General features: G+C 31.1%; 1 protein-coding gene across 7 annotated transcripts in view; it reads right to left on the reverse strand.

Annotated features, from left to right (window-relative positions):
• The window catches only part of LOC119611356 (syntaxin-binding protein 5), a 73719-nt gene that overhangs the window by 42137 nt on the left and 13420 nt on the right, over window positions 1-18162 (reverse strand). For 6 of the 7 annotated variants that reach the window (XM_037966913.1, XM_037966927.1, XM_037966936.1 and 3 more), the window contains 6 exons: window positions 3547-3790; window positions 1004-1101; window positions 742-930; window positions 453-587; window positions 317-380; window positions 51-258 (listed from right to left, as the gene is read on the reverse strand). In XM_037966913.1, coding sequence (XP_037822841.1) covers window positions 51-258; window positions 317-380; window positions 453-587; window positions 742-930; window positions 1004-1101; window positions 3547-3669 — 817 coding nt within the window. In that variant the 5' untranslated portion in view covers window positions 3670-3790. Of the gene's footprint in view, window positions 1-50; window positions 259-316; window positions 381-452; window positions 588-741; window positions 931-1003; window positions 1102-3546; window positions 3791-18162 lie in introns of those variants that run through there. The other variant, XM_037966944.1, reaches the window with a different exon arrangement.

Consider the following 18162-nt stretch of genomic DNA (forward strand, 5'->3'; position numbering starts at 1 on the left):
GAAAAAACATCTATATGAATAAAATTTTAATAATCAAGAATAGTTCTTACCATGAGGAAATACTAATGACTGAGGTTTAGGTGTTGGCCTTGTAGGCCATGAACAAATGGAACCATCTTTATGCGAGGATACAAAATATTTTCCTTCATAATGCCAAGCAATTGATTTCACTGGCTCCGCCGACTGCCATCGCATTTCAGCAAACTTGCCTTTCAAGTCCCACAACACAAGCAGACCACATTCGAATGCAATTAGTAACTGCAATAAAATGCGATTTAATTGATAATTATCATTAAACTAACTAATTAAAGCTTACCTTATTTGCATCTAACGGATTATCACATAATGCAATCACAGCACCAGGATGACTAGCTCTAACACTGAAATAATTATTAGGTATTTATTAAAATATTGATAAATTAACTCGAAATTAAGATTGTTTGGAAACCTACACTTCAATTGCCTTATTCCAATTGATAACGTAACCGCTAAGAGCAAATGTTTCAACATTCACCACATGAATGTTGCCCTTTTCTGTACCTACATACAACCATTTGCTAGCCACCGGTAAATGTATGCAAGTAACTCTGTAAGAAATAGGAAATATTCATTAACTTTTGCTTCTAATCACCCTCAAGTAATCAATTATAGAGTCAATTGTTATTGATTGTTATTGACAAGTTTATGGATCATAACATTAGTCTAACAATTTATCACATGCATAACTAGGTTTCATCTTACCTTTCGCGTTGAAATTTTAAACTTTGAATAACTTGTGGTACTTTTTGACGTAGATTCCACAAATGAATTGTATCATCAACAGTTACAGTCACCAATTTTCCATCGTTGACTATGAATTCCGCTAAAATAACAGGACATTCGGATTCACCTTCGTGCTTAACATGAGCATCAACACCAGGCCGGCCCAAACTAAAATTGTAAACAAATTAATGAAAAACAACATTTAACTAATTCTTTCAAAGTCTTACTGAAAAATACTTACATTCGTAAACTCCCATTTTTATCACCAATTGCTAGCAATTTTTGAACAGGATCGAATGCGAAAGCAGTTGGAGAATACGGAAAACCATGACGAAAGGTCTAAATGTAAGAAAAGTAAAAAAAATATATTGTAGATCGATAAATCTTTTCAATAACTGATAATTGTAAATTTCAATTTCATGTTCACACACAAACAAAATATTTAAACAGGACCGTTTGATTTCTATTGTATTAAAAAACACTATATGTGAACGTAGTATAAGAATTGTGTATATTTACTAATTGGATACTAATTCAACGTGAAAGGCCTTAAAAATCTGGTTCAGAATGGTATAATACCGACTTACAAAATAACTTAGCATTTGTTACTCCGTATTTGATTCAAATCTACCAGGACTGTCCCTATGGTCGTACATGTATAACAAAATACATCTTATTTGGTCCTAACATGATTTCACACGTCTCTATTGGTTGATTAAGGGGTTTACCGTTCTGTTTTGCCAATATAGCCAATATGGTTTCCCCGGTTCTTACGGATTTTGGAATTCAAACTGTCACTATTGTCCTTAATGGTAGTTCGAAAGCCTGTATTACCTCAAGTGTTAATGCCGCTACATTTGTCTATTTAAACGCCTTCCGGGCTGGAGATAGACAAGATATCTCCAGTTATGACTCTCTTCATAGTATCCTTACGGTAACATTTAGGAGCACTAGTCGGAAATGGACCTGACCTCTTCGCAGTTCTCGGCGACTTTGACACCACCGATTTGGAAGACTGCTCACTACCAGAGCCTTATCTATTACCCACCTTCTAGCGAATACCACTGCAAAAGCGTTCCCACGACAATTGGATCTTCGCTCCGGAACGACCCGAGTCATACTCGGCCAAAGGTTGTCAACCCAGCGATCTATGCCGGTCTTCTATGCCTTCCTAATATCTTGGACGCCTTAATAAAACTTTGGTTGGTAATCCTTTAACCGCAACTTGCTCTGAAGATTTGAGCGCCTATATTATCGGAATACCACACTCTCCAACTTTACTCAGACTGCAGGTTGCTTCTATCGTCGACCAATCACTCTTTTGGATATTAACAATATTGACAACAGCATCCACAGGGAGTTGACCATCCCATAACGTCAGCGACTGAGCCGTAAATTCTTTCAAACTTAGCTACGATTGTATTCCATAAACTATAAAACGTCGCAGTGGAAGTTTCTGCTACATGTATATTTAAGTACAATATCTTAAAGATTAGACTTGAAGATTTCAACATTCAAATCTTCTATAATGGGATATAACAGACAGGCTCTTTAGTTATCATTTAGACCTAATGACATAACCGCAATGTATGGTATGTAAAAGACTCATAGGTATTAGATTGGAAGTCAAACCTATGCATATAAACTGGATTTTCAAAAAGGTTATTTGATCAAGATGATAAAATTTTTCACTCATGGAAAGAGTTATAAGGAGAAAATTAATGCTGAAACAGGTGCTTTGTGTACAACTCCGATAAAGAGATGATGATAAACTGAAATGCAGACGAATTAAGAGCCCTAAACTAAGGCCACAGAACATACAGATCGTGTAATTACGTAAGTATAATTGGAGTATATCGTGAACTTCCTTCCAGTATTGATTATTGCACTTTTTTTCTTTATAGTCTCTGAAATTCAGAGATTATGAGGATATGAAATCAATAATATTTAATATACTTCTACCTATATTAAGGTTGCTAAAAAATCCTTGAAGGATGTGTTTAACGCATATAATAATAGCGCTAACATGGAAATAGGCAATTCTATTGCAGATGAATACATGGATTTCCACTGTCTCTTTATAATTAGCTCATTTAAACTGTTCATTCAAAAAAGCATGTCATCTGTTATAACGTTTCAAAAAATGGTGTTTCTTAAACTTCAGGACACCATATCTCAAATCCCAGATATGATTATTCAGAATCAGCGCGGCACAATCCTTTAGAAAAATATAACTTAGTCTCCGGTTTGGTCAAGGTTTCCCCTCAGGTTGTCCTCCCGAAATATCAAACATCAGTTTACACCAATAGTTGCCATTAATATTTTTTATTGTTCAAACTACCGGTCACATCAATTTCTATACCCTTTTTACTGTACCACATTATCGCTTTTTATCACAATTTTTAATGCATTTCAAATAGAGATTGAAGTGCCTAACCTAATACTAATCGGGTAATTACTAGCCATTATATTGATTATGAAGAATATGGACCTTTTTTAGAGATTTTATTAAAGGCTCGAACAATGATTTAAAAAAATCTTTCAAATATAAACTAGCCACTTTATCGTTTTTCACTTTCACAATAAAACTTTCTTTCTGAATTGCATATTCGGTTTTTTTGACAGCTGCAATAGCCGCGTGTGTCTTATGATAGCTTTCAACTCAACACTACCAAATAAAACAAACGCTAACTATTGCAATTGCATTTTATAGTTTCGCTCTTAAAACAGGATACACAATTAAATAGCAGATAATATATTAATATGCAATAAGTAGTTAGTTACCTTACGAGCAGAAAAATGTTCAGTTTTTAAAGATTCCTGAATTTCTTGCTCCTGCCGTATGGCCTGGGGCTGAACAGTTTGTCGAAATCCATCCAGAACTCCTTTAAAGGTAAACTTTTTCATTTTTACATATAGAATGTATTTATTGAAAATATGTCGAAGATTTTCAGCTTAACAATTAATTGTTGTTGTTGTTGATGTTTTTTTCTTCTTTTTGTTCTTATCAATAATAATCCATTAACCCCTGAAAGAAGAAAATATTTATGTAAAATATAAACAAAAATCTTTGTAAAATGTTCAATTTTTTACAGATTTGCCTGAAAAGAAGATTGCGATTTCATAGAAACTGAAATTTAAACAAAGAAATTCATAACATAGCTTTCTATGACATTTTGAAAATTCTTTGTTAAAGGTTCTTTTAAACACAATCAGAAAATCAAATTTTCGCTAATGATTTTCTTCAATTTAATCAAATGTCACAAACAAAAACTATGACATTCGCTTAAATAGATTTATTGTTAACGAAAAGTAAGATATACACAAAAAACAAAAAGAACAATTTATTCACGCTTTTTGTTATTGTGAAATATTCGAATCGATTTTTCGCAAAAAACGGCAAATAAAAAGAATTAAATGAAACATGTTAATATTTCAACACTTTGCAAATACTCATGGCACACGCAACAGCTAAAAACGAATCCTTTGACGAAAAGGATAATGAAATAACAACAGTAATAACAACAATAATAATAATGTGTATTAAGGAGCACCTTATAACTCTGGATCCCAATTTCACATGTGCAATCATATAAGAAATTCTTCTATATTTCCAACTATATTTTTTGACTTTATAGAAATGGTAACCCCCTAATGTATATTTAAAAATATACATACATACATTCATGATGAATGTTACAATTTAACGAGCCCATATTTGTATGTCATAAAATCAAAGTTTTGTTAAGAGCCAAAATATTTCACGTTTGTTGTGTTTTTTTTTTACCCTTTAGCAATTAAAATTTCGAGGTAAAATCCCAAAGGGAAGGAAATACCTGGAGAAGCATGAAAAACATATTGTTATGGCGACTGAAATTTATTGTTATGCTGTTAAAACAACGTATGACGGCATACGTTATATTCTTTGTAAAAAGAAAATGTTTGAATAAAATCGACCACCCTTGTTGAAATACATACATATAAAGCTTTTCTGTACATTTAAGATGTTAAAAGCCAAATAATATGTATTACATACATATATACTTATGTATATGCCTATATATAAACTTAGTTAGATAATTAGTCTGAAAGGAGGATACATCAAATCCGAAGAAATAAACCTAGGCCACTAACGGGCATGTTGTGCGCTCGTATACCTGAAAAAATATATAGTGCTTTATGAATTTGATGTTTAGAAAGTTAGTTTTCCGGACGTTATTCCTTAGAATATCCCTATCAATGTTCGTGAGGGATATCCAAGCTATTTGGAATCCTTATCGACGAAAGCCTGGTAGTGACGGAGAAAGTGTTCAATAGTCTCACGGTCCTCTCTGTTTGCCCTACATTGATCTGAACCCATTTATCTAGTCTATAGTCTAGTCTATAGTCTAGTCTATAGTCTAGTCTATAGTCTAGTCTATAGTCTAGTCTATAGTCTAGTCTATAGTCTAGTCTATAGTCTAGTCTATAGTCTAGTCTAGTCTATAGTCTAGTCTAGTCTATAGTCTAGTCTATAGTCTAGTCTATAGTCTAGTCTATAGTCTAGTCTATAGTCTAGTCTATAGTCTAGTCTATAGTCTAGTCTATAGTCTAGTCTATAGTCTAGTCTATAGTCTAGTCTATAGTCTAGTCTATAGTCTAGTCTATAGTCTAGTCTATAGTCTAGTCTATAGTCTAGTCTATAGTCTAGTCTATAGTCTAGTCTATAGTCTAGTAGTCTAGTCTATAGTCTAGTCTATAGTCTAGTCTATAGTCTAGTCTATAGTCTAGTCTATAGTCTAGTCTATAGTCATAGTCTAGTCTATAGTCTAGTCTATAGTCTAGTCTATAGTCTATAGTCTAGTCTATAGTCTAGTCTATAGTCTAGTCTATAGTCTAGTTTATAGTCTAGTCTATAGTCTAGTCTATAGTCTAGTCTATAGTCTAGTCTATAGTCTAGTCTATAGCCTAGTCTATAGTCTAGTCTATAGTCTAGTCTATAGTCTAGTCTATAGTCTAGTCTATAGTCTAGTCTATAGTCTAGTCTATAGTCTAGTCTATAGTCTAGTCTATAGTCTAGTCTATAGTCTAGTCTATAGTCTAGTCTATAGTCTAGTCTATAGTCTAGTCTATAGTCTAGTCTATAGTCTAGTCTATAGTCTAGTCTATAGTCTAGTCTATAGTCTAGTCTATAGTCTAGTCTATAGTCTAGTCTATAGTCTAGTCTATAGTCTAGTCTATAGTCTAGTCTAGTGCTGTAATATTCTACTACTTTTGATTACTCAATACTACTCAATACTTTTCGTTTGGGTACTCAATACTACTCGATACTTTTAACGGTTTTATTTTAAATTAAAAACGAGGAATTTTTCCTTTTTTTAAGTAAAGTTAGACCAGACATCACACCTCTTTTGAGACATTTTATTTTTTTAGATAGCGTCGATAAATATTTGTAACTTTTTAACTATTATTGCAGTGTTTAAATTATTTTTACATTGATTTGATATTGCTAAGAGTTGCATTTCTAATAATGATATGGTCTATATTAGATTTTAGAGCTGTATTTTTTCACATCATAGCCGTTGAATTTAAATAAGTTAAATCCATATACAAGTCTGAAAGTATTGAGTAACTACTTTTTAGTATTGAGTACCCAAAAAATAGGGCAAATACTCGATACTCGATACCCACTACTCAATACTTTAACAGCACTAGTCTAGTCTAGTCTATAGTCTAGTCTATAGTCTAGTCTATAGTCTAGTCTAGTCTATAGTCTAGTCTATAGTCTAGTCTATAGTCTAGTCTATAGTCTAGTCTATAGTCTAGTCTAGTCTACAGTCTAGTCTATAGTCTAGTCTATAGTCTAGTCTATAGTCTAGTCTATAGTCTAGTCTATAGTCTAGTCTATAGTCTAGTCTATAGTCTAGTCTATAGTCTAGTCTATAGTCTAGTCTATAGTCTAGTCTATAGTCTTGTCTATAGTCTAGTCTATAGTCTAGTCTATAATCTAGTCTATAGTCTAGTCTATAGTCTAGTCTATAGTCTAGTCTATAGTCTAGTCTATAGTCTAGTCTATAGTCTAGTCTATAGTCTAGTCTATAGTCTAGTCTATAGTCTTGTCTATAGTCTAGTCTATAGTCTAGTCTATAGTCTAGTCTATAGTCTAGTCTATAGTCTAGTCTATAGTCTAGTCTATAGTCTAGTCTAGTCAAGTCTAGTCTAGTCTAGTCTAGTCTAGTCTAGTCTAGTCTAGTCTAGTCTATAGTCTATAGTCTATAGTCTATAGTCTATAGTCTATAGTCTATAGTCTATAGTCTATAGTCTATAGTCTAGTCTAGTCTATAGTAAAAACCGGTGGGAACCTCTGGTCTAGTCTATAGTCTTATCCAATGCGATCTTGTCTATAAAAGTTTTTGTAAAAGACTGGAAATTTCCCAAATAACAATAATTCCGAAGCCAGGAAAAGATTTGACGATATATCTTCGTATAGAACTACTGCCTTGTTTATCAGGACTATTTGAGAAAGTGTTTGAAAGGAAAATATTAACATTATTGAATAGCCAAAACATTATCCCAGATCACCAATTCGGCGTCCGTGAGCAACACGGTACAAACGAGCAATCGTTTAACTGGAGAGGTTAGAAAAGCATTTGAACAAAAAAAGTACTGTTCGGCAATCTTTCTACATGTTGCCCTGGCTTTAATAGGCATATATAATAGAATGACTATGTAATCAATGCTGGTGTACCACAGGGAAGTGGTTTAGGATCAATACTTTGCTTACTTTACATCTCTGATTTGCCTAAGAGACAAATTAGAAATTTCCACATTTGCAGATGACACAGCCATACTTAGTTCACATGTGGACTCAAGAATTGAATCGAGAAGCGTTTTAAAAAATTAGATAAACATAAGTCTCCGAAGCGAGTTTAGATTATATCTTATGAATAAGAGTCCATAAGCTGTTTTCAAACTTCTAAATTCACAGATTATTTGCCAAATTTTCCAATAAATAAAATAATTTTTATATTGATTAAATTGCAAAACACTTGATGTTTTTTACATTTTTATTTTCTTGTTCTCATAAACAATGTTAATCAAAAATATATTAAGGTGTAAACAAATTTTATTGAAAACAAATTTATTTCACTTTATTTAAACTTTATATACAACTAAATCAAATCGTAAACAACCCAAAGTAAAGCCCACAAAATCAGTAACAAATCCTAGTATATATTTTTCTGTGGGAAACATTTCAAAAAACTTTCCTTTAAGTTTAAAATAAAAAGCATGACAAAGATTATATGAGGCGGAATTAAATACAAAAACCAAACAAAAGTTGATTTAAAAAAAAACACTCAACTTTTCTTTATATACTAGTATTATATTATCAATGGAACAATAGAACTACTTGACGAAATTGTTGGTACAAAATTTTATTTCATATCCTTGGCATGAACTACAACAATTGTATTTGTTTATTGTTTTTTTATTTTTCTAAACGAGCAAATATACGTAGAAATATTTTTATGCACGAGAGTATAAACCTTCAAATTTACAATTTTTAAATGATTTTAACAATTTAGAATACATATGTATGTACATATGTATACATACAAATGAATATGGTGATCTGGCTAAAAAGACATTTTAACCTATTCCACTTTCATTCCATTAAAACCTTTGTTTAGGAATCGTTCGGGAGTGAAGCATAACAAAAGTAAATGTGAAAGTTTTAAGAAATTGGAATGGAAATGTCGTTATAACAATATTCTAACACAATTCATAGTCTAAATTTGGATTTCGTCAGCTATGAAAAGTATAGTTCGGAGACTCTACGTCTCTCCCAGTTTAACTTTATGAAGAATATCAGGAGGTACTGGTGTAAGTGTATTCATGTTGGCAGTGTTAGTTTAGGTCTGTCGAGAATCGACTTTTCATGTTCGAAAACCTCCTTTGCATTTTACGCCATCTAACAAATTTAAAAAAATGGTCGATGATTGAAAACAACTGCCTGATACTCGAAAACCCTAGCCTGTCTTAGTGCCACAAACGGGAACAATTAAATATTAAGATTTAGGAAAAAATTAATCAATAAAATTTCATACAATGCAGACACGTACATACAGTTAATCTCAAAAATAAGTATACAGAAATACTGACAATTGGTTTTATTTAAAAGTATATATTATTTTTTCAAAAAACAAAAAAGTAACACATTTATTTATTAAAAACTATTATGATAATTATTATTCACTACTTTTTTCCGGATTATTTTGGTTATTTGAGTTCTCATTTAAGGTGACGTTAAGAAGGTGCAAAATTTACGTCACAAAAGTAAGTATACAGATCATTTCAATATGTATTTGGTTTAATGATATTAACAAAATTTATGAAAATTTTAATTGTATTAATATAATTACACAGAAAAAAGTTTCAGCATAAATATTATGAACTGCTTTCATTGACTAAAGTTAATAATATTTAAGAATAAGTTCCTAAATTGTATGAATTTTTTCATTTTTATATTTTTAAACATAATCTAGAAGCCTTGACTTAAAATATTTAAAATTTTCTTTATATTTTTCTGTTTGTTAAAAAATGTTTGAAATTTTCTTTAGAAAATTTTTTATTTCTTTATGATTTTTAGATTGAAAACAATGAAATATGCGCGTAACATGCAGCATTTTCTGAAGAATGGATGTTTAGCTATATGCTGGTTTTTTTATTTCATATTTTGTTTTCCAGCATTTTTATTTATTTATCATAAAAATACGCTAATATGTGATTATTTTCTAAAAAATGGAAGATATTAATAGGTAACGGTTATTTATTTATTGCATTTTTGATGAAAATCAAAGAAAATGAACAAAAAAACAAAAAAATCTTTCATGTACAAATTCATACATTTTATGAACTTTTAATATACTGAATGAAAATGGTTTGGGAAAAAAAAGTCATGTTCGATTCATTCAATTTATTTCAAAATTCATTCCAAATATGAATTATTTTTTTCTGTGTACTTTATAATAAAATATTTTTTAAACAATAACTTGGAAAAAATCTACTTTTAGTTCCGAAATCATGAAATTTGGGCCGATTGGCTCCAGAATTAATTAGTAGAACAGTTTTTCTAATTTTTACGATTTTTTTCCACTTTAGATCCCGGATTTTGGATCTGGTGGTTATTGAACCCTCCAAATGATGCATTGGAAATAGAATTTTTAACTTTTGAAAATAGTTGTTATTTTGAAATTAATGTGATATGCTTGGATTTGGCCATTTTGAACACAGTACGTTCTTATTAACTGAAATTTAACTCCGATTTCTTAAGACTTATAACATAAACTTGAAAATTTGGATAATTCTATATATTTCCTTTAAAATAAACAGGTTTTCCAAATCCTCCGATTTCCAAAGCATACAATAATGCTACCAATCATATATTGACACACTCGAGACAATAACCATGTTTTATGGATCGGACATTTTATTTGTTCTAGCAACAAATTAAGATGTATTCGTGTTCAAAATTATTCAATTTGTATTCATACCACTAATTGAGCCTGATTTAATATAAAAATCTTACTATTTTGGACAACAACCAATTTCATAACAGATAGGTAATGTAAATTATTGACATGGTCACCATTTGACGATTATTGGTAGTATTTAGGAATGTGTAATGGATTATTGGAACCAAAAAACTTGTTTTAATTAATGGATACTAGTACAAATATTATTAATTTCGCATTTTAAGATATAAATTTTAGGAAATCATTTAATTCATTTAATATCCAATATGAACGCTACACTATGTTAAAAACGGCAATGTTCCGCAATGGATTGCAATTATTGTAAAGAAATAATTACTTCAAAAATTAAAATATCGTTTTCCAATGCATCATAATGAACAAACGAGGGATATTATTGAATACCCGAACCAAAAATCTGAGGGTTTAAATAGTCAGATTTTCTTAAATAGAAAAAAATGCTCCTATAAATAATATTCAGATCAATTGCCAAAAATTTCAATTTTTTCGGAACAAAAAGTGATTTTTTTCCAAGTTATAGTGTACAAAATATTTTATTATAAAGTAATTACATTCAAACAGGTAAAATTTTCGTAAATTTTGTTAATATCATTAAGCCAAATACATATTGAAATGATCTGTATACTTACTTTTGTGACGTAAATTTTGCACCTATTTAACTCCACCTTAAATGAGAGCTCAAATAACCAAAATAATCTGGAAAAAAGTAGTGCATAATAATTATCATAATTTTTTTTAATAAATAAATGTGTTACTTTTTTGGTTTTTGAAAAAATAATATCCTTCTTTAAATAAAACCAATTGTCAGTATTTCTGTATACTTATTTTTGAGATTAACTGTATGTATGTAAGCTTTCTAACATATGTATATTTCAAAGGTTTAAAAACTATTCACAACTATTAAAGAATTTATTCATTTGTTTATTTTTTTAACATTATTTATTTGACAAGTTGATTGGATTTTAATTGAAATGCAGAAGAAGGTGCATGTTGTGAAGACAGTTTAAAAAAAAAAACAACTAACAGCTAGATTTAGATATAAATGTTCAACTTTGAAATAAAATTAAATTTACAAATACATACTTGTTGTTTGTTATTGTTTTTCTTCTTAGTTGAAATTGAGAAAGTCAGAATGTAAAGCATTTAAGCTGTGCTTTGGACGTAAGTTCGTTAAATACCAAGAAAGCTACTGACTTTCGCACCAGGTTTATATAAATGACAGTTACACTTTAATTTTCGAAAGTTCCGGGCATGAGTTGCACTTATACATTATTCATAAGATCCATGACTAACCCATCGCACTACAACAGGTTATGTTAGGTTGATAGGAGGATGTATACTACATCAAATCCGATAAAATACCTAGCCCACTATCGGGCCTGTTGTGCTCCCGATGTGGACGTATGACGTTATTCATCAAAACAAGTTCTGCAGTAACTATGTGGCGGCATTATGTTTGTAAAATCAAAAAATAATAGTCACATAATATAGTGGGCCACGCAATCACTTCTAACAATCAATAGAGAGCGTCAGATGCGAGTTCAACTTGGGTCTGATGTTGATGAGGTTGGAATCTCACCAATGTTCCGGTACCCTGAAGAACTTGCTGGAAATTATCCCACCTCACTGTGACGGCGCTAAGGATCTTCCGATGCTCTCAAAGTTTACTGCCTACATAAAAAGATGGGACATCTGATTGCAAATAAGCGCATATTGGAAATTCTTGGAAGTTAAAATGCTCGACTGGCCGTGGAGTAATTTCTTTCACAGAAAAGAGGAACCTGAGAGCATTCTTTTTGTGGTAGATATAGATCAGAACTCCAAGGCTAGAACAAATTTAGGGCTTATTTCGCCTCTAAAACTGTCATCTTCAAAATTGGAAAGGTGCCAATTAGAAGGACTGTTATAAAAGCCCCGACAAGGACACTGAAATACCTAAAGGTGTCAGTTAAAAAGGTGCTCACTGCATCATTAGCCATCTACTGGTAACGTTGACGAGTCAAACCATAACGCAGTGAAACTATATTTTTAAAATTGTAAAGGTGTGAGGTAAAAAGAACAGTTATCACTACTTACAGTAATAACAACAATAGTACCCACTGCATCAGTAGTTACTTCAAAATACATATAGGTGTCAAATCCAAAGAGCGAAGAGGTAATCACCAACTCTCTAGAAAATAGTTTAGGATGACCATGATTGAGGTCTTTCAAATAAACTTCAAAACTCCAAGATTACCACCATCGTCGGATCTGATGAAACTGGTTGAAGATGCTCAAAGAAAAAGCAAGAAATAGTTATAAGTTGTGATTCTAACTCCCACCATGTAGCTTGCGGTAGCACCATTCGCATAGGATGGGTACATAAGATCCAAAATACTAAGGCCACCACCGAATCCGAATAAGATTTGGAAGCATTCTAAAACTAATTGGAAAATATTTGACACCTGTCCGTTTAGGACAGGACATTTTTCAACAATTTCCAAACGAGAATAATCGGCAACGAAAAAGCCGAGTGAAATATACTTGTTTTAAGGGAAGGAAACTAGAGGTAGTTAAATTAAAGTATGCACGAGAGAATTCCATAAGCCCTCTTGGAATAATGAAACGGTGGGTAGAACCACAAAGACCCTAACGAGAGTAGGACTATAAACCACCTCAGAATGTGGTTAGTACGTTGGCATGTGTTCTAAGAATTAGACGATGATTGGAAAATTCTTTAGAATTACGTCAAGGAAACTGAGTTTCTGAACATCGGACGATAATATCTTCATAGATAACTAACATTCTAAGATTGTTTAGTAAAGAAGTGATAATGTTTCCGGATTTCAATTAATTCCTTCAATCTTGTCAAAATCAGTAGTAATCGCTGAATTACAAATTCAAGAGAGAACTTTGTATTGCAAATAACTAAATTCGTTTCATAACTTAAACGTCTCATAAGTAAATGAAAAAGTAACAACATTTAGTATCATCAGGGAATATATCCAATTAAGGCTCCTTAAAAATGCGCGTGACTAATAAATGTAAATATGTAAAGGATCTAATCAAATCAGGAAAAGTCAAAAGTTGTTGTTGTTGTTGTTTTATTTTTCTCCATACAAAATACTTTGCATTAATTTATTTCAATAAGTAAATTACCAACAAACAAACTGATTTAAGTTTAACGTAATATAAACCCCCTGAGGATGTTATTCACACAAATATTTGATTGAAAAAGAAAACATATTGTGTGTATATTTACATATACATACATATATAAACAAAATACTACCAGTATCAAGCTCGATTAAATAGCAATTATTTATTTATTTTTCATGGGAAAGGTCAAATATGTATGTATGTATGTGTATGTGTGCGAATGAAAGAAATGCTTAATAAACGTTTTTTTGTTTAAATATATTTTAACAGGATTCTACTTTCTACGAAATATAATATGAAATTTTCCACTCCCTTAATATTTTTTGACCTGGCCAATCTTAGTTAGTCATCAGCATAATTGAGATATAATATGAATGAATATTGGTTGAAAACTAAACTAATAGAGTTCTGCGAACCACCACCCGCAGCTAAAGGAGGTGAAACAAAAATAAGAAGAAGAAAATACTTTGAGCTTAAGTAGATTAAATTAATTTGAGAATATCAAAGCCTTATAAAGGTATAATACGACGCAATTACATACAAACAAACAAACATAGTTATACACATACATCTATAAAAATAAATTAGTATATATGTATTTATGTATGTATGTATGTATGTACATATGTATGGATTATTTGTGGAATTAAGCTTTTTTAATAAAGTTAGTTCATGTGGATTATTTTGCATAGTTACGTGACATTCGGATTATTTTATAGGGAGAAGAAAATAATTAAAAATTTGTTTATTACCAAAAGGAGCGTTGGAATTTCATTGACTTTAATTTAATATTTTATGGTTTTGTCACTTGCTTTTATTTGTAAATCAATTTTTTATATTATTTCTCGAATTTCGGTTAATGCAGGACAGTAATTCAGTTTTTCTTTTCTCTAACCCCACTTTTCTTTTTCAAAACCTATTATTTATATTTTTAAAAAGTGGGCTTTGGAAAATTCTATGTTTTGTTCGGATTTTTAAGTTTTTAACGTGTTTCCTGATCATTAGGATTCTAATTTTTATATATTTAAGATTTTAAAATTATCTCTAAATCATGACGATGCCCAATCATAAAACATAAAATTTTAGTTCTATTTGAAATCAATTTCTTATATACAGTCCAGCAAAATTAGTCGAAAAAAGCGATATAGGGAGTTTTGAAAGAAAGTTGTCACAGATCTTTGTCTTGAGTTCTCAATTAACTTACCACTGAATCCAGATACGCTAAGCAAGGTTACAAAATTTCCGATTATTTTGCATCCTGTTATCGAACTATAGCGCATTACTTTTCCATTGCTCTGATATTTTTAAAACTTAACATATTTTGCTTAATTCATAAGCTTGTCAAATGTTTTATCTCAGAATCACTCTCTGGACCATAGTGTAATGACTGTCTATCAACGATTTAAATGAAATTCAGTGGAATTTTTCTTTTCCTTAATTCCTTATTAATAATGTTAAGGAGATGCTATGTGATAACTTTCCTTGAGCCTTCTAACTTTAATATGAGGAAATTTTAAAAAATAATTTTGAAAATATTCATGAATTTTGAACTATTTTCTGTGTAATTTCAAAATATAAGGTTTTTAAGAACTGTAATATTCTTTCGAACTTGTGCAGTTAAAAGGGGTTTACCGAATCTCAACGTTTACAAGTCTGCTGGGCCAGATGGCATTCCAGCACTAGTCTTGAAGCAGTGTTCTTCGACGCTAGTTCGTCCATTAGCTAATCTTTTCAGCACTTATATCGGTGCCGGTGAATTTCCTGCTTGCTGGAAGGTTGTTAATGTAACGCCAATCCCCAAAATGGGAGAGGCCAATGACCCTGAAAATCAATTCTTTCTGCACTTTCCAAAGTTATGGAAAACATAGTAAATTACAATTTTGTCAAGTATTTAGAGTCCAACAATTTACTTAACGACCGCCAATATGGCTTCCGTAGAAGTCATTCTACGGGAGACCTACTAGCCTTCAGGTGCAGTTCCAGTCATCATTTCGGCGAAAGTAAGGTGGTGACTCTAGTGGTTCTCCAAGGCGATTGATAAGGTGTGACATGGTACACTTTTATCAAAACTAATTGCTTTTGATGTCGGTAATTACTCCTCTCCGTTTATATCTTTCTCAGAGATCGCACTATACGAGTTGTTATAGATGGGATATCATCCAACGAGTTCAAGATTAATTCAGGGGTACCGCAAGGCTCTGTATTTTCTCCTACTCTATTTCTTATATTTCTAAAGTAATTTCTATGTCATACTTCCAACCCTTTTGCAGATGACAGCAACGTTTGCCATTCCTATTCATTCAATTAAAGGCCAAAGCTTTTGGAGATTGGGGCAATTAGACAAAACATGAATGACTGCGCTGGACCGAACCCATTTTTCAAGTGTCGAATGAAGCCTTCAAGTGTCTCGGTTTTCATGAACAGTGTAAGAAATACTTCACTCCATCTGATCTCCTTACTATTTACACCACTAATTTTCGACCAAAAGTGGAATACAACGCTCATGTATGGGTTGGTGATTCAAAGTCTATTTTGGGGTTTCTCGACCGCGTACAGTAGAGAGCGAAGGTACTAATCGGTGACAGTAGGGTATCCATTGATTCTCTTGAGCACCGTCGCAATTTGGAGTGTGTTTCACCCTTCAGATCTAACGCACGTCAGATCATGTTGCTTTATCCATATTTATGGATGGTGTAAATATTAAGGAATCAGAAGCTCTTGACGTTCTAGGCATGAGAATACAGTATGATGTCCGCTGGACCGAACACATTTTTCAAGTGTCGTAAGAAGCCTTAAAGTGAATCGGCTTTCGAAAACGGTGTATGAAATACTTCAATCCATCTGATCTTCTTACTATTTACACCCTTTATATTCGAACAAAAATTGAATACAACTCTCATGTATGTTTCAAAGAATATTTTGTTGTTTCTCGAACGCGTACCTGAGAGATTCTTTGGAGTACCGTCGCAATGAGGGTTGCTTTTCACAGTTCTATCGATACTACAATGGAAAGTGTTCTTTAAAATAAGAGATCTTGTTCCCGATACACGCAGATTTATCGATCAGTATATTTTTACAAACATCAACACAAACGCATAATACCCTCCCCACTATAGTGGTGTAGGGTATAAACACACAATTATTCCCTATTCACTTGTAATGATGATTTAATTAAAATTGTCCGGTACCCTACTTTTATGAAGCTAAATAGATTCCAGTCATATTTGGCGATTTTTGCTAGACGCCCAAAATAAATCAACTAAAAGTCTACTACTTCAAAGGTTTTAAATTAAATACATTATATTTAAAATTTTAAGTTTTTTAGGCCTTTTGCATTAAAACGGTCGATATGCATTTTTTACTAAGTGTTTTATTTTAATATTTCTTAAACAGTTAGATACTATAATATTGTTATTTATGTATTAAAAATCATGTTTAAAATACACTCAAAACCTACTTAAACCTGGTAGCGAAGGTCAGTTACCAAAGCACTTGTATGCGGTTGAAGAAACAAAATATTGTTTTTGAATTAGTGAAACACAAAACAAATTTATTTTTAAGGTGAACTCTTACGGAAATATTGAATTCGAAACAATATACATACATATATACAAATAATTGTACATTAAATGTACATTAAGGTGGCCCGATTTGTTTATAAGAAAATACGTTTATCAAATTTACTTGTCCTAGTTTGATTTTTTCACTTTTTAGTCTTTTTTTTTTTTTTTTTTTGAAACTTTCACTTATTAGAATAACCAAGTGCCCTAATGTACACACATACACACATATGGTATGTGTATAATTATTAGTGAATTGTGATAATTGTTTTTAATTTGACGTTTAAATACTTATATTTATGTGTTGTTGTCAATATATAATTGAAGGATTTAATAATTGGAACGGAAATGTATAACTTATTAAGCGCTTTCACACCCTGACGTTTGAAATATTATTAAAACTGTCCCACTTTTTAAACAATTTAATTCATATAATTATTTATAATAAAAACCACCCATTTATAAAAGATATTTAAATGTATCAAAGATTTATAAAACAAAGTTTGTATGGAAAAGTTTAACATAATTAAATTAAATAATTATAAGTTTTCTTATTCTACAAAATGCGAACCCTAATTTAAAACGAAAAAATAATTAACAAAAAAGGATTACTGACAATTTATAATTTCAATTTCATTAATTTATAGGAAATGGGTTGTTCAAAAGCTTTTAGAATGCATTGAAAATATTATGTATGTATTTCACTTTTCAGTCTTCATAAAAGATTTCAATCAGCCTTCTGTCAGAAGAAGGTTTAAAAGGATATTTAAAAATTGCTTTATAAGGTAAGTTGCATAATGCTGCTGTTAATACCCGTATACATTTGAAAACCTTGTTGGAAATCTAGGTAAAAAAAATACATATTGTATAATTAAAATACTGTACTCGTATGCAAATACATACATGCAAATTCTAACGATATGTATTCTGTGCAGTGTTGCCATATTTTACAAAAATAAAACTTCCCAAAAATACATAACTAATTCCAGAACGAATGATTATAGATTTTGGAATTTAGACCGATGATCTTTGATCGAAATTATCACCTTTGAAACTGAATACAAATGTATTAATTCCAGAACGAATGATTATAGATTTTGGAATTTAGACCGATGATTTTTGATCGAAATTATCACCTTTAAAACTGAATACAAATGTTTTAATCTTAT

This window comes from Lucilia sericata, unplaced genomic scaffold (genome assembly GCF_015586225.1).
Source record: "Lucilia sericata isolate MDLA Ls3-8-SP2 unplaced genomic scaffold, ASM1558622v1 Contig000031F_arrow, whole genome shotgun sequence".
Lineage (NCBI taxonomy): Eukaryota > Metazoa > Arthropoda > Insecta > Diptera > Calliphoridae > Lucilia > Lucilia sericata.